General features: G+C 42.1%; 2 protein-coding genes across 3 annotated transcripts in view; one reads left to right on the top strand and one right to left on the bottom strand.

The window, feature by feature from the left end:
• Positions 1 to 996: 996 nt before the first annotated feature.
• Positions 997 to 10,208, top strand: cckar (cholecystokinin A receptor). 2 transcript variants are annotated; one of them, XM_087837044.1, is made up of 6 exons: positions 997 to 1,133; positions 1,263 to 1,402; positions 1,967 to 2,218; positions 6,631 to 6,892; positions 7,357 to 7,484; positions 7,740 to 10,208. In XM_087837044.1, exons 1-6 carry the CDS (start codon positions 997 to 999, stop codon positions 8,327 to 8,329), a joined length of 1,509 nt encoding a protein of 502 aa, XP_087693170.1. In that variant the 3' UTR covers positions 8,330 to 10,208. The 2 variants fall into 2 exon arrangements, with proteins under 2 accessions (XP_087693170.1, XP_006801772.2); XM_006801709.3 differs by lacking the exon at positions 997 to 1,133 and having other exon boundaries at positions 1,152 to 1,402.
• Positions 10,209 to 11,809: 1,601 nt separating this feature from the next.
• The window catches only part of rbpjb (recombination signal binding protein for immunoglobulin kappa J region b), a 51,428-nt gene continuing 37,644 nt past the window's right edge, over positions 11,810 to 25,593 (bottom strand). The window contains exons 4-11 of the mRNA XM_087837042.1: positions 22,240 to 22,405; positions 21,799 to 21,973; positions 20,253 to 20,390; positions 19,851 to 19,963; positions 18,457 to 18,597; positions 18,067 to 18,222; positions 17,871 to 17,974; positions 11,810 to 16,237 (exon numbers count right to left, since the gene is read on the bottom strand). Coding sequence (XP_087693168.1) covers positions 15,913 to 16,237; positions 17,871 to 17,974; positions 18,067 to 18,222; positions 18,457 to 18,597; positions 19,851 to 19,963; positions 20,253 to 20,390; positions 21,799 to 21,973; positions 22,240 to 22,405 — 1,318 coding nt within the window. The 3' untranslated portion in view covers positions 11,810 to 15,912. The remainder of the gene's footprint in view (positions 16,238 to 17,870; positions 17,975 to 18,066; positions 18,223 to 18,456; positions 18,598 to 19,850; positions 19,964 to 20,252; positions 20,391 to 21,798; positions 21,974 to 22,239; positions 22,406 to 25,593) is intronic.

Below are 25,593 nucleotides of genomic sequence, written 5' to 3'. Positions count from 1 at the left end.
CATTACCAAACATGAAATAAAGCCATTATAAAGCTTCTCACACAGTGATACGTCATGTATTACTATCACACTACAGTTGATTTACACGTGTTTGAGTTTGTAATAAACGAGCATCTCTGTCCAGACTAAGCAAACCTGCTCTGCATGAGATGTTTTTGAATGCGCTCCATTAATAAACTGCCGAGGGTCATGATTCTGGAGGATAACTGAAAATGACCCAAATGATATAACGGCACCTGTTTAACCGGAGGTGAAATAGAAAAAAAATCTTCATGTTATTAGCTGTGGTCTCACATCTGGCCAGATGCACCTGAGGTAGCCTATTAGTTCTCTGCTTTTGGCACAGAGGGTCTCACATCTCTTTGTGTCGAAGTGGCTTTAAATAATAACAGATTCCAGCAGAAACCCACCCAAAACAGCACCAACTGTTTCTGAGAACCGTGGACAGCTTTTTTTCCGAGAGGGTTCTCGCTCGCTCGCTCTCTCTCTCTCTCTCTCTCTCTCTCTCTCTCTCTCTCTCTCTCTCTCTCTCTCTCTCTCTCTCAAGAATTTCATCAAACAACTCCCAAGAGTATAATTATGACTTGTCTCTTCTTGTGTGAGGGAGTGAAACAATAGCCAGTGTGACTGACTTCTAAATATTGGAGCTGTCGATAACGACAGCCTGCTCCTCCACCCGCCAGAACAACTCAAACTAGAGTAAAAGGTAAAAGAGCTTCTCCAGTCTTGCAGTTCCACGGTGAAATTCGGGCGGGGGGTCGTGGGATATATGGATAGCCCACGGCAGGTGAAGGACTGCGATTCGGTGCATTTTAATTTTTTGACGTTTTGGCTTCAACTTTCCTCCAAATGAGCCGGACTATAATCTATCAGCCCTTCTTATCTCTCCCTCTCTCTCTATCAGTGTCATGGTTTGACACGTGGTGATTTAAAGAAAAGGAGGAGGGGGGGTGTCCAAAGAGGCGGGCTGAGCTTTCAAGAGCGAGACCCTTCCACATGCTGTCAGGAGTTGGAAACGTGGAGCACCAGAGGAGCGCAGCGCGCCACGCCGAGAGCGCACGGGAACCTGTAGAGAGCAGTCCTGCTCTTATTATCTTCATTCCCTCTACTTTTTATTGCCTCGTTAAAATAAGGTGATAATAATAATAAAATCACTATGGATGCTTAGTATTTCTCCGTGCAAATACCCTGGAGCGTTTTTCTTTTCTCGAAGGAGCATTCCGGTTGATGTTCATATGACTGATTTCTACTCGAGGCTATAGGAGAAACTGCGAAATGGAGACGTTTACAATCCACGACATGCTGATAAACTCCACGGACCTCAACAGGATTTTGTGCAGTTTTGGGATCAAGAATATTTCCGAGTGCGAGAGCGAGCAAGACATCTTACCAGAACCCAAAGGTACAGCGACTTTATCCGCCAGCAAAATGCCGAGGAACATCTTGTGCAATTTTAGACCACTCCATTCAAAAGTCCGATGTTCCTTTTTTTTTTTTTAACATTTATTTATTTAGTGGCTCAAACCGCGTTTATTCTACTCGGGCTTGTACTGTAAGAGCGACTGCTTTTGGGCATTTTTCGTGCGTCAGTGCGCATTACGCATATGGCTCAGGTCCTTCTCAAAGCTAATGTAGTCCGCTGTATGTGAGTAGTGACACATAATGCTGTCACTGCTCACTGAGTCCGCATATGTCAAATGAACTGAACTATCTTTGTGCACTTTGTGGACTTAAATAGGGACCAAAGACGCATCAGTGGCGACGTTGTTGAGGCTAAAACCCCCAAAATGAATACAAATCCTGAAGATATTCCAGGTCTCTCTGTGGTTACAGCCTAAATGCATATGAGTGGCTATTTTATAAACATTATGGGGGATTTTAGCATACGGGCTGTGCATTCATTTAAATAAATGTAGAAACTGGTATCTGTGTGCGTGTAAACTCGTACTGTGCCCCACTTCCACAGACATCAACCAGACAGTGCGGATCGCCCTCTACAGCCTCATCTTCCTCCTCAGCGTGCTGGGGAACAGCCTCATCATCGCCGTCCTGGTCAGGAACCGGCGCATGAGGACCGTCACCAACCTGTTCCTGCTGTCTCTGGCCGTCAGCGACCTGATGGTGTCCCTAGTCTGCATCCCCTTCACCCTTATCCCCAACCTCATGAGGGACTTCATCTTCGGCAACGGCATATGCAAGCTGGTGATGTATTTCATGGGTACGTGTCCTCCGCGATTCTTCATATTAATCGACAGCCCAAGTTGTTTATTGTTGTTATTGTTAAAACTTGACTATTTTAGTTGATTTAATCAGTTAAAATATGTCCAAATGCGTCTGAATGAACTAAATAAAGTTTCACGCCAGTGCACATCTGGCCTCCAGTTCAAGGCTTCCTAACATGCCGCACAAACATGACCCAGTTCCCCAGCTCTGTGAGTTATTATCGTGTTTTGAATTGTGTTGGTAATGGAATCATACAGATGCTAATTAAAGTAATCTGAGGGCATGTCCAGAGCCCGGTTCATTTCCCTGCATTTTCAAATCCTCCCGGAGCTTTAATGAGAGTCAGCTAAAAACAAACAGCGTGGCTCAGAGATGTTCAGACACGCTGAACACGAGAGAGCTTTTTTTTTTATGAGTTTGTCAGTATAAATATAAAAATAGATAAAAACAGGGTGTATTATAAGATAAATTCAGAAAAGGCAGAATTTGCGTTCATGCATGCACCAGCAGGTTTCTGGGATATCATCTATAGTTAAAGCTGTGCAATAACGAGCAGTAATTTTGGTATCGGTCAGATATCAAGTAAATGCAATTAAATGCAAGGGCACTATTGTCGATACTAGAGATGGCACGATACCACTTTTTTATGTCCGATACCGATATCATAAATTTGGATATCTGCCAATACAGATATGAATCTGATATAGTGTTTTTTTTTATCAATAAAAAAGTTTTTTTAATATCTTGCTGCATTTTGTATAAGTTCATACTCAAGTTTAAATAAACAACAACACTAAAGCTGTTCTGTTATACCTGTATGTAAAAAATACACTGCACCCAAAATATTTCATAGTTCAGCAATACTGATCAATCTAATAAACTTAAACCTACTCAATCCTTCCTATTCTGGTATTTTAAAGAGTACTTAGCAGAAATATTAAGCAACCTAACTAATAGGGTTGCAAACTCCCAGCAAAAAAAAAAGGGAACCACCCCCCAACCTCCACCTCATGGTGCTTAATCGATGTAATCAACTTTAATTTCATGCAGTGTGGAAAAAAATGCACAGAAATAAATTTTTTTTCAAGAATAATTAAATAGATTCAACATCTTCCTTCAACAGAATTGCAGACTGCACAGATGGTATCTTCCCAAAGGAAAAAGTACTACAGCTTACTAGGGTTTATTAGACTTAACAGTTACTATATACAGTAATGGACTTCTATAGATTTTACATAAGATTAAAACTTTGGGTGTAAGATTCAGATAATTATTTATTAAAAGCTAGACATTTTAAATGAGAATAAGAAAGAAAAGTATGTCTTTGTGACCCCTTTTCCCTGTTCATGCCCTATCGGTCCCCCTGGCTAAACTTTGCTAGATCCGCCCCTGCACAGTTACCAGCCGTCAGCTACATAGAAAAAGATCCTGGTGTTGAAAGTAATATTAAATAAATTCTAACAACAGCTTATCAAGCTTAATAGTGCTGCTGTTGTTCAGCCGCTGGTTTCCTCTTTCTGGCGCGAAGTGGGCGATAAACAAAGAAGAGAGAGGACTCGCGACAGAAAAGCCGATCAGCTGATCATTAAGCAGTTTCACTATTGAAGTAGCAGCAAGAAGAGGCAGTCGCTCCAGGTATTGGTTGTTAATCTTAACGCGGGAATGCTTTACAAACATTCAGAGATGAACTTACACACTTGCTTTACTTCTCTCTGGGAAAACTTTCTCGGAGATGAAATGCTGGTTTGGTAGCGAGGCTCCAAATACACACAGCTGCTCTAGCATGTGAGCACACTGCTCCTACGTGCTACGGTTATGAGCCGAGTTATGCTGTTTTACAAGTTTTGTGAGGTGCTTTTTTGATATTTAATGGATCGGATTACATTTTTTTTTAATTTCTCTCCGATATCCGATCCAGTAATTTACGTCAGTATCAGACCGATACCGATACGTAATATCGGATCCATCTCTAGTCGATACCAACCCCGATACTGAAACTTTTACACTAGGAAGGCAGCTCAGCTTACAAATTTTCGAAGACGTTTTAATGACAATTAAAAAACTTCCATTTCTACTTTCCACAATAATTAGTTAACACAACAAAACACTCATTTCAGCTTTTCATGGATTTTGAAACTGGATTTTTTTTGAGACCTGAAATTTAAATCTACCCAACAGCTTCTATTGTTTAAATGTGCTATAGGCTATAAATAAAATACACATGATAGTCAACACAAAAAGGTTCAGACATTTTCCACAGTGTATGTTTGAGGTGTAATTTTATTCAACACAGCTCATGGGCTACATACTGAATTTAGAGTAAAGATGCAAAGTATTGATCCGATAGCGGTGGTATCGATGCTATCGATATTTGGATGTTCCACCCACATCTATTGCGAGTTCTTAAACCAATCATGATGAGGTGCAAAAAAACAATTGCAACTTTGCATGATCACATGGCTTTTTTTTCAATGAGGGGGGAGAAAAATAAATAAATCATTTCTAATCAAACACATCAAACCAGCCAATCGAATGTAACATTCATCCAGCCCCTCTGGACTGCACAGCCTCAATTTATACCACTGAGGCTGCACAGCTGAAGACCATGATGCATCTGCTTCCAGTAATTTAGCTCATCACCATCACCAGACGTCAGGTCTCTGTTATGGAGACTTGAGGTCTCTGTTATGGAGGATGGATTTCCAAACCGGAAACAAGGGTCTAAAGATAGATAGGGCTGCGCGTTGCACAGAGTGCGAAGCCCCACAGGTAGATCTGTGGTTTGTGGTGCCAAATGGCATCAGTGAGTGTTTGGGGGCTTCCTGTTTCTTGTTTGTGTGTTGTACAGTCAAAAAGTTTTATCATTTCCATGCAGTTAGCAGCAGATGCCACAATCTATGGAAGATTTAAACATTTTTCAAAAGTCACAATCAAAATATTTTCAAGTACTTTCAACAAAAAGCAACATAAATAATTTTTTTTCTTTGGAGTTTTTTGCTTTTTAAGACTCGCTGCCTCAGTTTGTCCTTCTGTGTCACTTCCTTTCAGAGTTTCATTTATCTTTATTCGGGCATTTGAAAACTTCCGGACAGCTTCAAAGGAGATGAGTCAGTCCCATCAGACATGTGAATCACATTTTCTGGCTGCGAGCTCTGTAATAAGGTGCATTCATTACCGATGTTGTATCTACTGCTAATATTTCATTTTCATTAAATTACACGTCCGCAAGGAAATGTGAGTTAAATTTTTCATATAGCTCTTTCCTCAAAATCACAAAGCTCTCCCAGGATTGTTGCATCATCTGTCTGTTTGTGTGTCCTCTCGGATTGCACAAAGCAGCTATTTCAAGTGTGTTTGTGCATCCTGTTGTTGTTTCTGAGCGGCCCAATGCTGCTGAGCTGACAGGCAGCGCAGGATGTGCTCTGTCGCAGCTCAGCAGTTAAATTTAATGTGGTGGAGCATTAACGTGTGCAGCGACATTACTGTAAATCAGTGACATGTTGTGAGGATGTTTTTGTGGGAGATGCAGCACACGGGGGGAGGAGAGAAAGATGACGATTAACACTTATTAATAGACGATTAGTGTTGAGGTGGCATCTTTCTAAAAAAAATGCAAAGCAGGTCTGTGGACGAAGTGAGAATTGGTAGTCAAAGGATTACAGATGCCTAAATTTCAGTTCTTACTTTACACGTATTTGTTTCATTTTGACAAAACTGGGTTCAACCAGAGGAGTCGCCCCCTGCTGGCTAAAAAGAGAGCAGGTTTAAGACGCTTGGGAGCCACACTCCTCTGCTCTCTGTTTCACTATCTGGTCTTTCTCTGCTCACCTCTGTGTGTCCTGGCAAAACAGACACAAGGCAGAGGAGACAAGCAAAGAGAAGAGAGACGTAAACATAATAAGACCAAAGTGTAAATTATCATACGAGTCATTTTGAAGCCATTTTTTTAATATACAATTTTCTAAATTTGCAGATTTAATAGATATAGATGAGCGTGGGGTAAAGCTGTCCTTTTTTTAATAAAGTTTCATTTTTTATGCTAAGCTAGGTTAATGGTCTTTTGGTTGTAATTTCGTTGTAAAGAGTGAATGCACTTGTTGTGGTTTTATATATGGTGGTAAAGCCAAACAATTTCCAATGACTATTCTGTAAAACACACAAACACACACTTTCAATATTTTGTGCTCAGACATGAGAGTTGCTTTAATTCTTCACGGCACAGATGAATCAAGCTGCTGATATGACAGCGTCACGCAGCTGCTGCTGGTTTGTCTGATATTCCTGTTTTAAAACAAATGTAACACATTAGAAAAAATGCAGTGTTCTACATTAGTCTGTAATGATGATGTAATGAATGAAGTTTCAGCCAATCAGAACACAGCAGTGTGGATTTTCTGACCTCTGCAGGTGTCTCTGTGAGCGTCTCCACCTTTAACCTGGTGGCCATCTCCCTGGAGCGCTACAGTGCCATTTGCAACCCGCTCACCTCCAGGGCGTGGCAGACAAAATCCCACGCTGCCAAGGTCATCACTGCCACCTGGTTGGGGTCTTTTATACTGATGCTGCCCTACCCCATTTTTAGCACCCTCAAGCCCTTCACCCGCCTCAACAACAGCACCGGGCACATGTGCCGCCTGGTGTGGCCCAACGACATCATCCAGCAGTCCTGGTGAGCTGACCCCCCCCCCCCCCCCCCAAAAAAAAGTGCACTGCTAAACTGTCCTTCTGAGGCATCTTCACGCTTGGATGTACTCGGCCTGAGAGGTAGCAAAAAATAGCCCTTTGCTAATTTCAGATGGGCACTTTATTGATTTTCTCAGCTTGGTGCTGCTGGCGAGAGACAACCTTTTGGGAAGATGTTTATGCGAGACACAGATTTGACTCTTCAAAGTAAAAGTTTTCATTTTTCAGTAGCTGCTAATGTTGTTAATCAGTCAAGACAAATGCTGCACAGGAAGATTTAAAATTTAAATGCTCAACAATTAAGCAATTAAATGTATAAAATAGTGTAGAACTGACTGATGAGGGGGTTCTGGTATTCACTAAGTACAAACAGTAGGAGAAACCACACATTTGAGGTATGTGTGAAGCTCATGGATTCTCTCACCCCACCCAAAATATCTTTCTTTCCAGGTATGTGTCCCTATTGTTGCTGCTTTTCCTTATCCCTGGGATCGTCATGATGACAGCCTATGGACTCATCTCAATAGAGCTCTACCGGGGCATCAAGTTTGAGATGTCCAACAGGAAAGTTGGCAGAGGTATGGTACCTGAGCACAGAAAGTAGCAAAAGTTTTTAAAATGTGGTTATTTTGAATGTTAACAGTTAAAAGCAAAGATCGATTAATATGGATTTTATCTTCTCTACTTTAACATTGGGGCACTCGAGCTAAAGTTTCTGAAAACATGGGCTATTTAGGGCGACTGCTTCACTTGCTCACTGATGGAATTGTTGGCTTTGAACTTTTCTTTTTTATGCTAGTGATAAATCAGTTTATTATTTTCTTCCCTTGCAGACAGACAGTCCAGCACTAGCAGCATTAAGCCAGGTGACAGTGATGGCTGTTACCTGCAGCCATCCAAAAAGAAGAGTTTGACGATGAACACCGGTAGCTCCATGGTGGGCCGCGTGTGTGGCAGCGGCAGCTCCACGTCCAACCTGATGGCTAAGAAACGTGTTATCCGAATGCTGCTGGTCATTGTGTTTCTTTTCTTCCTGTGCTGGACCCCCGTCTTCGTGGTCAATGCGTGGCAAGCTTTCGACCAGCGTTCAGCCTACCGTCTCACTGGCGCGCCGATCTCCTTCATCCACCTGCTCTCCTACACTTCGGCCTGCGTCAATCCCATCATTTACTGTTTCATGAACAAGCGCTTCCGCCAGGGTATGCTGGCTACCTTCTCCTGCTGCAGCTGTTTCAGGAGGGGTGGCGGAGGCAGTAGCGGCTTGACGAGGTCAGCTGGAAGCAGACTAACCCAAGGGGAAGCGGGCAGACCGCGAGAAGGGCCCAAGAGCCCTGAGCAGAATGGTCACACGTCACCAAGTGGAAGCAGCACACGCTTCACTTACACAGGCATCCGTGCATCAGCCTGGAGTGAGCTGACTTAAGTTGGATTGATCTGTCCGTGCACCAAGTGTACCGGCCCAAGTGCAAGCATATGATGGAGAGCTGTGGTTTGTTGTTTTTGCGAAAAGCTGTCACAGTGCTTTCGAGACTAAGCAAACATGTTGCTTTAGCGCCACTATTTTAATGTGACAAGTAGGCAGAGACTGTGGAGCAGATGTGGTGTGCCGTCCGTAAAGTCACAGCCAATCAGCTGTGACTTTATCATAAATGTTTCTATAAAGCTTGCAGAGTGGCCAAGTGATGCCTGTTCATACTTGCTTTTAGGGCCCACAAGCTTGTCGGAAAAGTGCAAAGTTCTGATGAAGCAGAGAATCAGTTCTCATTTTACTTGCTTTTGTTTTATACACGCTAGAAACTGCTTCTGAACTGTACAGTAACCAAACAGTATTTACACATGCTTCATTTGATCCACGTGCATTACGTGGGCAGCTTTTCAAATAACACGCAGTGCCAAAGAGAGGTCAATTTTTATCATTTTAAATGGGTTTATTGATACACTGATAGTTCAATAAAGTTTTACTTTTATTTTTTTAATAGCTGATCTAAAGATTTGATGACGTTAATCCCAATAAATTACAATGGTGAAAAATGACCTTTTAAGCCAACATGACCTTTAAGCATAAATAAATAAATAAAAACCCAACTATCTTTTATAAAATGACAAATGAGAAACTAAACAAATGTGCTTTAGCTTTTATTTATAAATGACAACCACTTATTTCCAGTTATTTTGTAATGTATCCAAATGTGCTTTCTAAAGCTTTTAATATGTGTTATTCTTTGTATTATTAATATCGTTAAAATCGTTGCGCAACAGCAAGTTTTTAAACATAAGTAAAGGCTGACTTAAAGAAAACATTTAACCTGGATATCAAGTGGCTAGCTTAGCAATTAGCAATGTTATTAATGGCAAGAAAAGTGAAATAAAGTTATTAATGGCGGGAAAACCTAGAAAACACTATTGGTGGGAAATGTAAAACAGAGCTATTAATGGCTGAAATAATGCTCTTAATGGTGGGAAGAGCATTAAAAATGCTATTTAGGGCGGGAAAGTGGAATAAAACTTTTAATGGAAGGAAAAGGCGGGAAAATGCTATTAATGGCAGATAAAAGATACTCTATAAATACTCGTGAAGAATCCTACTATTATTGGCTCTAAAGGTCACTAATATTTTGCTGCTTTTATATGTAATTCACATGTACAAATACAAATGTAATATTTGTTTTCCAATTATGCTATTTGTGTTAAGCTATTTCAATGCAAACTCTTGTGCGATGATTTCTGCATAGCTAGCCTGTTATGGGAAATGACATAAAAAATTTAACATGCAACTTCAGATTTTATATATACATAAACAAAAAAGTTCGAGCTACAAGTATAGTTTGAAGATTAGAGGGTTGTATAACAAGTTAGCAAGATGTTTTTGTTTTTTTTTTTTAGTCTGACTATATTTCCACGACAACTTATAACCTTGTCTGGGACAGGTTTTGTTCAGAGCTTTAATTTAAAACTGGCTGGGAGCGTCATGTTTTGTTTTGTTTTTTACAGTCCATTAGTGTGACAGATTCTCTGCTGAAGGAATGTATTTTATTTATGTAACCTTTAAAGCTTATTGTCACTAAAGTCCAACTGTACTGTTACAGCTGCACAAATTGTACCTTCCCACTAGAATTTACAAGTATTCATATTCAAATGATGTGAAAATTTTATAATGTTTTACTTGTTCCTAATTTGCTACCAAAATTCCCTCTATTAGTGAGACTTTAGCTATTACACCACAGATTGAATTTCACACTTATCTAATCAGTTTTACAAAGCCAAGAATACCTAATCAATCAATAAAATTAAATTTACTTTGAGCTGGTGATTACCGTGTCGGCTTTATTAGGCAGAATCTGAGCCAAAGACACTGAGTAACCTTTAATGTTTAAGTGTTGGCAGTTTAAAGTTTCTAAGCGCTAAATGAGCTAACGCAAAGATGCTTAGCTCATTTAGCTTGATGTTTAGCTCGATGCTTGTGACAAGCACCTCTAGAAGACATTGAGAAAAAACAAACCCCCTATTTGCATTTGGTTATAAGATGCATTTCAATGAATCAAACAAGTGGATAGCGGAGACACGTTGCTGTTAACACCTATTATGCATCTTCAAAGTGTTAAGCTAACCACTTCAGTTCATTTTCTTACTAGCTCCACAAGTCCCACTAGAGCAGGGGTGGACAATTCATTTTCCCAAGGGGCCACATAACAAACTGGGCCCCCCACAACAGTCCCAGTTTGTTATGTAGCCCCTTGGGAAAATGAATTGCCCACCCTTGCTCAAGAAGGTCAAAGCACTAGACAAGCGCCAGTCTGGATGAAATTGAAATGTTTTTCAATAAACAATATGCTTGTATGGGGTTTTCCGGCAATTGATATCAGCCAGGACAAGGTCAGTTGCTACTACCACATCCTGCATCAATGACGTCCTCGCTGGGCACAGACCAGGAAACATTAACTATTACACCACAAAAAGCACGTTGCCTAATGTGTCCCGGACCACCAAGGCAACGGGTCTGAGTGATCACATCCCTGTGGTTGTTTACGTGTCTATATAACGCTGTCCGCTTCTGACCCGATTGCCCAAGATGCATTTCAAACCAAGTGTAAACAGGCTCGAAATGAGCTATAATATCGATATTTAGGAATTTTAAGCACCTAGCTGTGTAAACTTGTGCTTGAAAACAACATTTTGTGTGTCGTCTGATCCCCACGCTGCAGATCAGCCATAACTCAATCGCTCGCTGCACAAACGGCTCTGCTGCTGTCCTTGACCCACCTCGTGGGCACGCAGGGGACTCAAAACACCTGCAACTCCTCTTCAAAGGGCCAATTCCTGGTATTATCCATCCAATTTCCAGTTAAATGTTAAATATAGCAGCACTGATGTAGCAGCTTATTCACTGTAAATATAGCCCTAATGTTCCACTGTAAAGTCTTACTTTAAAGTGCAGTGGCTGTGTGTTTTGTTCAATATCGAGGTAATGGGTTCAGACCTGAATGTACAAAAGTGAGTCCAGTGATTTTTATTGCCTTGTAATATACACCTGAGTTTGGCTTTGGTGGAAGATGTTGTGATCTCCTGCAAATCTGCGATCCATCGACCATACAAAGTCAGTGCGTGCGCACACTTCAGCGGAGCGACTCAGAGCTTTTAACAGCTTTAAAGACAGAGGACTTAAAGGAAAGACAATCCACTGGGAGTTCGTCAGATAAGAGCTCCATTTGGGCTTGGTAAATGCTCAAACCTCCCCACCTGCAGTCACCTTGCAGCCACCAGATGTTGAAGCGTCATTGGACGCTGTTGTTTACACACCAAATAAATAAATAAATGTCAATAATGGGTTATTTCTTCTCTTCAGCTACAATCATGATTCAAACTAAAAATAATCAAAGAATCATCATAAAAAACACACACAAAGTAAGATTTTACATCACTTTTTTTATTTCTCATTTTTATGCCAATATTGCAAGTTTTTTTCTCATTTTTTTTTCTTCTTTTAATGACATACAGATTTGAGCAATGATCTGGAGCTGCAATATGTACAAAAAACAACCTAACGTTATGTTATAAAAAACAAAAAAAAAAAAGAACCGTCCCCTTTGTTTTTGACGTTATTGCTAAATGTTACAAACGGCACAGGTTTCTACCATCAGCAACCCTTTGAGCACTGAGTATACTACCACAATGACACCTCTGCTTACCATTTTTACTAGAATAATACACAGATACAGTGAGAGAAGTGGAAGATAGTGGAGGGGTGTGAGGAAGAAGAGGAGGAGGAAATGATAAATAAAAGGTGATCTGCAAGCTAAGCGCAACAGGCTGCGTGTTAAAAGGCGGGAAAAGACGAAAATAAAGGCGAGGAAAATGTGAGTGAGGATGAAACGTGTGAGAGAAATAGAAAAGTTAGCGCTCTGCAGTGCAAACAGCCGAATAAGTCTTGAGGAGAAGTAAGGCTGAGTGCGACAGAGAAAGGGCTCCACACTCCTTTTTTTTTTTTTACTTTTTTTTTTAAACACAAAAACAAAAGTCTGTTTAAAGCTGCCTCTCACTCTGCCCTGTTTTTGTTTAGCAGTGCATGAAAACTACATTATAAAAGACATTTGGCATATTAGAGGATACATACATTGTTCAGAGCTCATTATTTAAAAAAAAAAACCAACAACCCCAAAACAGCTGCTTTTGGAGGTGTTAAAAAAAAAAAAAAAAGACCAGACACATACACACAAAGTGAAAAAGATCTGTAAAACAAACAATGACATGGTGGTTTGTTGCTTTTTTCCTCGTGAAAAAGCTTCATCGAAAGTTTTCTTTTTTCTTTAAAGAAGGCATGTAACATTTTTCTTTTTTTTAAAATCACCCTTTTATCTGGTTACGCTGTATCCTCCCTTTGTCCCTTAAAACTCCAGATGTTTTAAGAGAGAAAAAAAAATAACAATAAAACTGTAAACCAGCTCGGATTGTCAAGGCGACACATTTTCAGAGAAAAGCGTGCATCACCCCCTTATTTGTGTGTGTTAGTTTACAACAAAAGTGGCGATGGTGCTCTGTAGCCAAAGGGGAGGAAAGAGGAGGACGGGCGGTCAGCCTAAAGCGACGGAGGCGATGCGATGCAGACGCTGAATTTAGAGCTCGAAGACAAAGAATAGAAGTTAAAAATCTACAGTTCAGATTTCGTGACCTGCATCCTGCAGAATAAAGGGCTTTGGGGCGGGGAGGGCTCGACCTGCAGCTCGACACGCTGCAGAAGAAGAAGCGCCAAATGTTGGGTTTTTGATGCTACGCGGCGGCTGCAGCACCTTCTACGACTTCCTCCACGTTTCCAGGACAAACAGGAAGCGGCCAGACTCAGGCAGCACGGCCAATAATGCACTTTTCTAGTTTTTTTTTCCGTTTTTAATTCTTTTTTTGTGTGTGGACATAAGACAAGGGGAAACTTTGTACCAATAATTTAAAAAATATCAATATTACAATATAAAACATTTAACATTAACGACACACAGGTGGGCAAGAACGGCAAAATGGGGGAAGAAGGGGGAGGGGCATAATTTAAACTTTTCTCTTATTAATATTTTTATTTTTTTATTTTATTTTTTTTACATGGAAGCATGGGGGGGCGGGGGCAATGAGTCTGTGTGTTCCTGTTTCGAGGGCGCGAATAAGAAAAACTGAAATACTTCATTAAGCACACATTCAAGTCACAGTATTGTTCTTTGTATACAGTTGTACTGTAATACTGCGATCACAAGTATTGCCTTTGAATGTTTTATCCACATTTATCAGACGTTTAGATCCCGGTGGAAGACATTAAAAAAAAATAATAAAAAAAAACACCAATAAAAGTTGCTTTTTTCCTTTTTCTCGGAGAGGACGCGGAGCGAGTCTGACTCAATACACCGATTACAGCGACTGTATATGAAAGACACACGCACACATACACATATATATTTTCTGGCTGGTGAACTAGTGCTCAGGCGGACAAAACCCGAAACGAAAAAAAAAACTGATGAGATGACCTGTACAATATTGCTGTTATGTTTTGGAAATGCACATTTTCAGTAATACACATTTAGAAGGCCTTTATAACTCCTACAGGTCTCGCCATCGAACATGAATGAGTGCAACTACTCGGACAGTGAGTTCACAATGTACACACGCTTGCTCTGCCAACACATTAAACCACAGGACTTTTTTTCTTTAAAGAAAAATAACATTGAGAAAAACCAAAGAAGAAGAAGGCTGAAAAAGAGCTTACAGCGCTCGTGAGACGTTGTACCAAAAAGTGAGAAGGTGCCGGGCACCAGTGTGAGAGTTTAAAAAAAAAAAAAAAGTGGGTTATTGTACTTGTACACTGGGAATGAAGGCTCCCTTCAGAAGGCTGCTCTGCACGGGGAAGGTGGTTGGAGAGCCGCGGCGATGAGCTCCAAACAGCAGAGAAGCGAGGCGTCGGCTTGCTTTTGTGCTATGCACAGGTTCTCCCAAGGTGAGTAAACAGCATATAAGAAAACTGAAGTGTTTTTCTTCTTCTATTTGAAGTTTTCAGTAAGGCCACATTAAATTGAAAAGTGTCTTTTTTCCCCCTCTGTTGTTTTTTGTTTTTTCCTTTTTCTTTTTTTGGAGATAAATGCCACCAGAACTACAGCACGGACTGGAAGACACCTTTGCTAGGTGCAAGTTTCGAGACACTACATTATTGGATACGTTAGCAGTGACAGATAAAGGATATTATCAGATATGTGACTGGCTTACCTGTGTACACAGTAAGAATATACAGTACTAAGGCTATCCTTTGAAGTCGAAGACTACGCTCGGTACATTAGTTTGAAAGCGGCAGACGGATTTGCTCTCGCAGAAGACCGCTTTCGTGTTCTGCAGATGTTGCTATGGCTCCGTGTGACATGTACTGATGTGTATACTTTCCAGGAGACACAGCGCACACAGAGTATTGCAGGCAAGGCAGAGGCGTTGCTTAAAGCTTTTCTTTTTTTTTTTTTTCTTCTTAAAGACTTCATTAAAAACCAATGATAAAAATAGGCCCTCTGAGGTTTGTCCCCTTTCAAAAGCAAAAAAACAGAACAAAACAAACAAACAAAAAGATCTTTGCTTATGTAAAATCTAAAAAACAAACAAAAAAAAAACCAACCCAAGACTTCAGACTTTTCCCCAAAAAGAAGAAGCAAGTATATCAAAATGAAACCCAAAAAAAGGCATTTGAAGTAAGGTCACAATAACATACAGGTTGGGATTTTGGACCTCGAAGGGGAGAAAAAATAAAAAAAAATAAAAACAAAGCCCAAGCTCAGAGGAAGAATAGAAACTATTTGGTAACAAAAGTGTACTATATGTTTAATACAAAAAAGGTATGGAGAAAAATGTACCTTTACTAAAGCTTATACAAGATCCTTGGTCCATAAAAACTATGTTATCGTCACGTTTTATGTGTGTCCCTCTGCATCCTTGCACTCCCTCCAACAACAACACATCCAAACCACCCCCGCCCCCACCCCCGGTAAGGGTTTCAGACGTGAATGTGAGAAACAAAAAGGAATAATTACAAAAAAATAAAAACGGAGCGGGGAGGATAAAGGGGAGGTGGGATGCACACGGTGGATGTACTGTTGTTGTGGTTTCCGTCCTCACAGCTGTAGAAAGGTGCTGGTGCTCTGAGCCTGCAGGAATTCACTCATTCCCAACACCAGAACTGCACAGGCAGGTCCCTAAAGTAACCACAGGAGAAGAGAGTGGGGGGGCTGGGGTGGGGAGGCGTGTCAAGGAGCACTTTATATACGTTTATTCCCATCAGCTGACAACGTTGTGATGTCACTCCTTCAGATTTCCCCATGCGTAGGGCTCCTCTGTCCCACCGATTCTTTTGTTTTGTTTTCCTTTGCAGCTTCTTTGTATCCAAAATGAACGCAGCACTTTTAGAGTGAGTCAGTTTTGTTTATTTCCTATAGTCTTCATATACCTCAGGGTATATTTGCTCTCAAGGCATGTATGAGTGCCCCCCCCATGTGTGCGTTAGGAGACCACGGCTGCGGCGGTGGAGGAAGAAGACGTGACTCCTGCGTTGGAAGTGCTGTTGGAGCCGTAGACGCTGGAGCCGGCCTCCTGGCTGCTGTTGCTGAGCAGGCCCGAGTTGCTGGCCCGCAGGATGGCGCCGGCGGCGCTGCAGTGTGGCCTCGGTCCCGGCTCCGGCGTGTAGGTGAAGGTCAGTGTGGTGGAGTAGATGATGCCGTCGTTCCTCACCAACGTGACGGGCACCTGGACGGGCTGCCGCACCCAGCGCCAGCCCTCGCGGAAGGCGGAGATGTCGGGCACCACGCACAGCATGCTCTCGGCACACCTGCAGGGAGACACGATGATGGAGTCATACTGCAGGAAAGACTCCGTCTGGAGTTAGGGTGGAGCTTCTATTCGTTTTTACTTTGACTTTATAAGGATTAGATCAAATCAGTGAGTCACAAGGAGCTCACGCTTCAGTAAATCAGCTCTCTGTGGATTTTGGAAAATTGGGTTTTTACATATAAGAAACATAACACTGAAAATCAACTCATAAAACCATTTAGGGATTCCTGGTTAATTCAGCAAACATGACCGAACCATAACAAACCCATTACTGCCATAAAGCAGTGCTGTTTACAGATTCTCCAGCTCACACATGGCATAATGTACAGTGAGTAAATATATCAGCTGACAAATTCCCTGCTGCCCAACGTTATCACCTATAAGTCTAAATATATACCCAAGCAGTGCAGGGACCTCGGTATATGTTTAGACACATCCACAGAGTGCATGGGTTGGAGGCTTGGTAGACCTGCACTGACTTAGGTAGGTGGTCACTTTGATATTCCTGCACTGCATGTGTGTCACGCTTGGTGGGTGGCAATGATAAACACATGTAGATCAGTCGCTCGGAGAAACTCAACATGACAGGATAAGTTAAGAAAGAGGGATTTTACAAGGTATATGTGGTATATTGTCTATTAAATACATACAGCTAACACAAAATGGGCAAATTATATTAACTAATCTGAAGTTGCCACTAATAAGTATTAAGAGCAAGAGAGTAAACACTTTGTTCTTTAATTGAATCCGTCATATATGCTCATATATTAAACATTGGCCATGTTTAATATGAGCCTTACTCTCAAAACATGAAGACAGTGTATTTACAAGAAATTCCTTGTTCCCACAGCTCTGAGTTAAATAAGCAGAGGAAAAGAGATGGATGGCTCTTTCTCTCTGATGATCAGACTGCTCTAAAGCCTCAGCTGTTTTTTTCCTACTATAGGGGCTCTGTATGACATCAGTGAAATGGGATACTCCTAATGTGTCCATCTCAGGTACACAGCTAAAAGGTAAATGGTAAAAGGACTGGTTCGTTTCTACTCCGAGCACTCAAATGGCTTTACACTTGCCTCATTCACCCTCACACACTTTCTATGTAAGTGCTTTCTTCTGAGAAGAACTTGGAGATAGCATCTTGCGGAAGGCTCCTTGAAGCATACAGGAGCAGACGGGGATTGAACCACCAATGATTAGTACGTGACCTGCTCCACCACCTGAGCCACAACTCCGTCTATGAGCACAAAAGTCCCGCCCACCTGCTGTGGTTTACAGGGGGCAGCCAATCAAAATTGGCTTAAAGGGAAGGACAGTGGCTTGTTTTATAATGAGCGGCTGCACCAAGGTCAGGAAAAGAACAGGTGAGGATTATTTCAAACTTTGAATCATGCAAAGCAACTCTAGTGAAGTCCATAAATAAAGGTGGAAATTAGCAAACCTAAACTATCAGTAACTACAGTATTAGATTATTCATAATGAACAACAATCTTGGGATAAAAAAGAAAAAATCTAGCCACAGTGGTTTCTTTCCCCCCCTTCACTTAACCTGGTAACCTAGAACATGTTCAAAAAGCAGCAGAAAGCTGAGGAAGACACAAAGCACATCCCAGTGAATCCCAACAAAGCCCCACCTGTACATGGTCTCAGCCTCAACGTCTCCGAACCAGACCCGCAGATTTGGAGTGAAGTTCTGTCCCGTCAGCTCCAGCATGGCGACATCCCCACCGCCGTTTAGCTGCAGACAAACAAGATAAACAAACCTGGGATGTAGTGCAGGTGAAATGTCCTGTTAAATTTAAAAAAATCTAAATGGTCTCTTTTGTATACCTGTAAGCTCTCCACCACAGGCACCGGGGTGACAGGCGAGTGGACGGGGCCCATGCCCTCGTAGAAGGTGTATTCGGCCTTGTCTGTGCTGATGATTGTCCAGGAGGCGCCATCGTTGATCATCTCCTTGTTTGGTTCCTTTGGGCATGGAGTGGCCTGAGGGGGGAGACCCAAGACAACTTGACCAAAACATCTACCCACAGGGAAATAAGCCAGGCATAGAAGAAGAACTGAACTCAAATTCAATGTCAAGTCAGGCTGCCTGGAGCCTTTTTCAGAACGCTACAGCAATCATCCTCAGTCATCTGTGAACAGTATGATTGACTTAATCTGAGGGTGACACGACCGCGACCCTGAAATGATGTGTAGAGATATAAGAGTGACACTGACTTGAAACTGGATGATCCTTTCTTGGGAAAGGCACAGGTACATGCGCTCTGTGTCCTTCAGGTAGAAGGCACACTTGTGGAGCTGGGAGACGGGGTCATCGGCGTCCAGCAGCGCCGTCTGCTTGTCCACCTTCCGGATGATCTGAAAGGACATGAGAGGGGAACAGATTAGCCGACTGCACGATGGGAAAAAGGAATAGGGCAGGGTGAGCGTTGGAGAAAATTAAGTGCATAAAACCAGAAAGAAACTGAATTAAGGAAAAAATGACAGTGATCTGGAAGCAAGGGGGAATGAAATGCAGGACTGCATGAGCAGGGAGATAAAGGAGGAGGGGGACAGGACACACAAGCAGAAAAGACAGAAAAGAAAACAATGTCACGAGAAGTTCAGTCAAAACATGAGTAATACGGTACAAACATCAGGCTGCTCCTTTCAGAAAAACTCAGTATTAAAAAGGCTTTCTGCTATTTCACGGTCAGCATTTGCCGAGTTTTACCGTGGATACGTCACAAAGGTAGGTTTAAATGATATTAACTTAAACAGAAAAGAGAGGTCACTGCGTTTGGTGCTGCTAACCTCTATGACCACGGCCCTTTTAAGGAGTTATAAAACTCTTGACATCAATCTAACTTTTGATAAACAAATTGATGATGTTGTTGGAACGAGCTTCTTTCATCTCCAGTCACTTGCAAAGGGGAAGCCTTTCCTCTGGTTCAGAGACTTTGAGACTGAGCTATCCATGCCTCGATTTCATCTCGATTCGATCAAAGTAACGCTCTGTATTTGGACATCAGTCTGTCACCGCTTTAGCCAACAGCAGCTGGTCCAAAACGCTGCAGCACAGTCATTAGTTGGGACGTGCTAGTGATACCACGTATTGGCTGTCAGTTAGTTTGCAAACCAATTTTAAGATTTCATTAGTAGTTTTTAAGGTCCCTCTAGATCAGGGAAATCTGCTGAACAAATGCTCCTGTCTCGAGGTCCAGATTAAAACACAGAGGTGACCCTTAATTTGTCATATTTTAATAATAAGCAAACATCTTTTGTAGTAGCCAGTTTATTCTAAGTGTGTTTCTTCTTCTTCATGTCTGTTTGGAGCATAACGTGCCATCTTCAATATGCACGATGCGACGTGCCGCAGTGTTACATGACTCATCGTGTGATTAATGGTTTCAAATACTGTTGTTTGGACAGTTTTTGATATGGTCTATTAAACAGCTCTCACATTTATTCAATATCAACGTGTTTCTCTTAGTTGTAGACTAGTTGGTTGGTCCAGTTCACTTTCATCTGATTCAATACCTTAAGTATGTTAACCAGGAAAGGCTGGATTCGTCCATCCTTGCATTACAGTTTCATATTGTGTCATTTTTGTGAAACAGTGTGATTGATACCAGTCTGGGCAGGGCCATGCCGGTGACGGAGCAGACCAGCTTGACCGTCTGGCCGTAGTGGATATAACCGTCTCTCACAGTGAACTCCTCTCCTTCTGACTCCTCATCGTCCACTGCAAACACCAAGCACAGGAACAGGCAGTCAATGCTGCAACCAGCTGCCCACACGCACACACTTTGGTTTATACACTAAAGCCAACATTCAATCTATCAATCAGCCCGTCACGTTCTTTGTCTGCGATGAATCACATGTGTAATTACTACAACAAAGAACAAAGCTACGACTACAATGAACAGTGAGAGGGTGACATGTAGACAAGGTGACAGGCTGTCAAACTGCATCGCTGTTCTCGTCATGATCAGAAGCTTGTGTAACAGATATGAAACCTGATGGAGACTCACACAGGTGGATGTAGAAAGCGCCCCACTGTTGGGAGCTGGCGTGAAAGTTGCCACCCTCCACATGTAGATACCGCGTGCTGACCGTTTGGGAGCGCAGTCGGTTGAACAGTGCCACCTTGGTCCCCGATGCAATGCACACTGTGGGCGGAGACGAAAGCGTGGAGACACGGCCGGTTACATAATGCACCAAAAACAAGTTGCTTTCAGGTCGGCGTGATAACAGAGAGATAAGACGTCTGCGAACTGGCAGGACGTGTCCTGTGTGTAGCACAGGTGTGCCACATGTGACATAACTGGGTTACTGGACACTCCATTTTCACTACACTGCCCTCTGGTGGTTAGAAATAGTATTGATCGACTAACAGATTAGCTCAAAACACTTTGTTTTTTAAAAAAAATTACATTAAATCATAAAATTCTGAGCATATTTTAAAAAGTAATGAACAAACTAAGGCTATAAAATATGCAAGAATAAAACAAGTAGAAAAATGAAGTTAGAAGTCACAAATTCAAATATTATTTACATTTCAGAATATTCAGTGCAAGTTGGAAATAATGTAAATTAGCAGCTCAATTTAAGCTTTGATCAAGGTTTTAAGCTTTTTCTCAATATCCTCACAATGGCTGTAAGAAAACCCCCACATGTGCCTTCTTATTGGCTCCCTAAAGAAGAAAAGAAGTCAAACCTTATTTACTGTTAAATTTTTTGGTGCAGGAATTGGGGAGACGCCCATTGGTGCTTAAATACTATAAAAACAATACTTCATGTCTTCTACGTGCCTCCTTCTCCTGTTTAACGTTCATCCAAGGTTTTAACCTTCTAGTCTTTTGTATCAAAGCAGTCTTTCTGCTTGGACTCTGGTTAGATTTTGGTCTCATTTACGCTCTTACTTCGTCTAACCCCCCCCCCCCCCCCCCCCCCCCCAATCTACACACACGTGTTAGTAAAGGCATCTTCACTCCAGCTGATCCATACTTTTACAGGGTAAGTGAATCTTAGAAGAGATACAACCAATCCAATGTTTTCCAGCTGCAGTGAGAGTCAAAGTACTTTTCCCTGAGCTGCTAATGAAGCTCTGCTGACTCTGTGGTAAATCCAATCAAGTCTTCACAATAAAAGCATCCTGCCCTGAGTGTGGAGCAGCAACAGCGGGACGTTTTCAGTTTACATCGGCAGTAACTTACAACACTGACAGGCCTGAAAACAAACCATAAAATAAACTGCAAAAGTGCCAAGAGCCTCACAGAGAGAGACAGTTTACAAACAGATGTCAGGGTACGAGGCCGGCGCGTCCGGGCCGTGGTCTGTACCGCTGTACCGAATATCTTGAATGATTTTGCGGCTCGAGCGTGCCAACCAGAAGAGAGACCCGTGAAACACTCTAGCTGGCTATGCAGTAAATCATGTTAATATGTTTAAGGCTGTTGTCAGGGTTTAAATTTATAGCTCTGGCAGACTGAGCGACACACTGATTTGACATGAAGAGTGACTCTAAAAGGTAAACACTCACAGCGAACCTCTGTAAACTTATCACAAATGACTCACAGTCAGCATTTTTGAGGGATTGCTTCTTTTTGGAGGGCTTGGAGATGACTTTGATCCTCTTGCTGAGGAAGACGCCGATGTCCGCGCTGTTGCCGTAGAACATCTTGACAGACAACATGAAGTGCTTTCTCTTGTCAGAGTCGGATATGTACAAGGTTTTGGCTGTGCAATAATTCTGAATGAGGAGGCAGAAAAAGAAAGACATAACAAACAATCAGATTCATTTCTGTTAATGCATATTAAGCATATTAATCAGCAATACAGCAGAAAAACAAGCTCTAAATGTGCTGGAGGCATGTGACAGACTTCCTGTTTCTGTACTGCAGGGTACCTGGAGGCTACACCGCGCGGCTATGGCAGCTTCTGCTGAGTAACTTCATGTTCCTGTGCCAAGGTAAGTGACAGAGTGACAGTATGTGTGTGGGTGGGAGCGTGTTGTACCTTTCCCTCTAAGTTGAGCTGTTGCATTTCTTGGTCGCTGTTGCCGATGCCGATGAAGGCACAAGGCTGCGACTCCTGGTCGGAGCAGCCGTCTCGCTCCATCTGGTCCTTCTTTTTCTTCCAGCCGCTGCCCATCAGGTACACACAGGGAGGAGGGCAGAAGAACCTGGAACACACGACACACGTGCAGCTATAATCGCCAGCATTTAAATCTTTAGAGGTGATGAAACAAAGTAAATTTGTTTTTTGTGGTGATTTTTTGAGACAGAGATTTGTTGAGAGATGCCAAAAAACCTGAAGCACCAAAGCTCTTCTTTAAATGTTTCTGCCTTTTACTCTCGTCTCTGTGAAGATGATCCCACACTGCTTCAATAATGTTGAGGTTGAGCTCAGGGGAAGCAAATCCATGTCAGAAGGTGCTTCACTTTGCATTTTTCTATCCATGTATGCTTTTACTGCACTGGCAGTGTGTTTGGGATCACACTGAAAAATGAAGCTGCTGCCAATCAGATGCTTTCCAGATGATTTTACACGGCGGATCAAAATCTGACGGTACTTTTCTTGGTTCATAATTCTAATCTTAACAAGATCTCCAACACCACTGACTGAAATGCAGCCCAGACAATGACACAGCCTCCACTGTGTCTTACAGCTGTAAACACTCACGGTTGTACATCTTTCCTGGCCTCTGCACAATATACACGATGACTGGAACCAAAAAAAAGATCCAATCAGATGTGCTGTCACCGAGTTTTAGTCGAGTTCTTGGGTATTCTGGCACACCTCAGCCTTTCATCCCGTTTCCCTTCCTTATGAACAGTTTCTTGACACTTCCACTGAGTCCATGTCTGATGAGGCTTTAATGAAGAGCCACATGCGTCTCTCAGGTCCTGTTTCTGGCAATGCTGGATTTCCCCCCCCCCCACACACATTTCTGAATCTCATGACTTTCAGGATCTGTTCATCTGCTGTAGGTGGTTTTTAGATCTGTTGCTTCTTTTGTCCTGAACTTGTCCAGTTTCCTAAATTTTAAGGACACACTGCACACAACGCAGATAATATACCAAAGTTTTTAGCCAACTCTGGGAATCACCTGGTTGGTGTAAAAATTATATTTAATTATATTTGGAACTTTTTGTAGATCTAACTAAAGGAATGGAAAAACGATGCGTTTTGTGACAGTCTGCTAATAACGAAGTGTCTGAAGATAATGTTAAAATGAGTTCTTTGCAACGTTGTCAGAAACTCTGGTTTGTTCCTTGATTTAGGGGCGTTTTTAGGCTGGAAAGAGTCATAGGTCAATGTTAAGTGGTTTAACAAGCAGATGATAGGTGTAAATGTGGGGAAATAAAAGAGAGAAGAGGAGGAATAAGAGAAAGAACAGAAAAGACCTGAATGTGCACTTCCTAATTTGAACCAGAAGAGGGCACTCTTGCACCAAGCTCCAGCTAGAGTCCAACTTGGGTCAACAAGCTGTTGTGTACAGCTACAGTAAAACATCTATCTAAAGGCTGTCACGCTTCATTCTGCAGATGTCCTGTGATCGGTCCAGAACCTAAATGATCTGTCAAGAAACGAGAAGCAGCATTTTGAATGAAATCTAACTTTCCTTCCCCCATTTTTAAAAAAGGTCCCTCATTTTACTTCTCTTCTCCTTTCAAATGCACGTTACTACTGTGAAAACAAGAACTCCCTTGAAACAACTCGCAAGTTCAGCTTTGTTAAAAGAGAAATCCACTCATTACAGAACGAGCACACACTTCAAATAAATTCATGTGCGTCAGTGTGGAACTGGAAAGCGACCTATTTCGCAACACCAGTGTCTGTCTCTGTGGGTGTTTGTCTACTTTCACCTCCTATAAAAAGCTCAGACAGCGAGAAAGGCAGCTTAGAAAGAGGGAGACGGCACATTAACATTCTCAGTGTGTCCACTTTTGGGGTTTTTTTTTCTGGGGTGCTCTCTCTTGTTAAGGCACAAAAAAGGAGGAATTAAGCAGTCTGACGCAAAACATGAACGCTGCCTTTTGCAGGCCAGGAGGATGTTTAAACAAATACCTGCAGCTACATCCGAGCACGGCCTTTGGGAGTTGCTTATCACCTGAAAAAGTTAAACCTCAATGCACAAAAGAGCAGCATTAAATATGTGTGACAGATGTGTTTGAATGTTTCTCTTCACTGTCACTTTAACTGGATGAGATGGCTAAAAAAGTCCTCAGAAGAATTTGTCTCAACCTCTTTTCCTATCTCTCTCCCTCGCTGTCTTCTGTTGCGCTCCAACTCTCAGAGGTGTCTGGGAGTTGGCGCGCAACAGCCGATTTACCAAGAGATAGGCCCCGATGAGATCGCAAGCAGCGCTGCACCTTGGCCAAGAAACCGAGTGGTGGGGAGGAGGATAGGGGGGCTCAGGAGAGTTGCAAAATGAGCATGAGGTGTGGAGGAGCGCTATAAAATACGCTTCTAAGTGAGAGATAAAAAGGTGAGTGCATAGTTACAGGAAGGGCCAGAGGAAGATGAGCTAAGAGGAACAGATCTAAAAAAGGAAAAAAAAGTATGTGTTACGATGGCGAGCTATCACCCTGCGTTTAACCAGCAGCATCAGGTACGGCATGAAAATGACAACATTAGGTTGTCACATGTGCGCTCGCCCGTGAAAGCCCACACCGAAAGGCTTCACGGTGCTGCGAGACGCCCCCTCCTCCTCTTCCTCTTTTATTCTCGCAGCTCTCCGTCGTAGCTCCTTCTTCTTCCGGCTCTCTGTGTTTTTTAACGTGGCCTCGTGGAAAAGGTCGCCTCTCGCTTCCTTTTATGACCTCCACAGATATCGGAGGTCAGAGGGGTCAACACAGCCACTCAGCACAGAGGCACCGTGCTGAGGAATGTGCTTTTGTTCGTCCCCTCTTTCGCCCGACCCCTCTTGACTAATGTACACTACCTGTGTTTGCCACAATAGTTGAATATAGATTAGAGGATAGTATAAATGCCTCCGGGCCACAGGTGTCTGCAACCAGTGGGGACGGCTAAAGGCTAAAATAAACAAACAAACAAAAATATCCAAATTGCCTTAAAAAAAAACAAACAAACAAACTAAAATTTAAAAACTTTTTTTTGTTGCTTTTTTTTAAAACTAGATGTTAAACTGTGTCCGTTCTTTGAATTATTGTGATGCAAACAGATAAATAAGTGCTTGCAGCACGTTTATAAATAATCAAACTTCTGAGGAAAAATGCACAGCATTTACAAGAACTGTCGACCGATCGCAATCTAAGCAGCATTATCGCCACAGGCTGAAGATGAGAAGCCGCCAGCATCACTAAGTAAATTTAGCCGGCTGGCTACCGGAGATGGGCAGTAACG

This window comes from Neolamprologus brichardi, chromosome 3 (assembly GCF_056152115.1).
Source record: "Neolamprologus brichardi isolate AB-2024 chromosome 3, ASM5615211v1, whole genome shotgun sequence".
NCBI classification, from domain to species: Eukaryota; Metazoa; Chordata; class Actinopteri; order Cichliformes; family Cichlidae; genus Neolamprologus; species Neolamprologus brichardi.
This window is presented reverse-complemented; position numbering and strand designations above follow the sequence as displayed.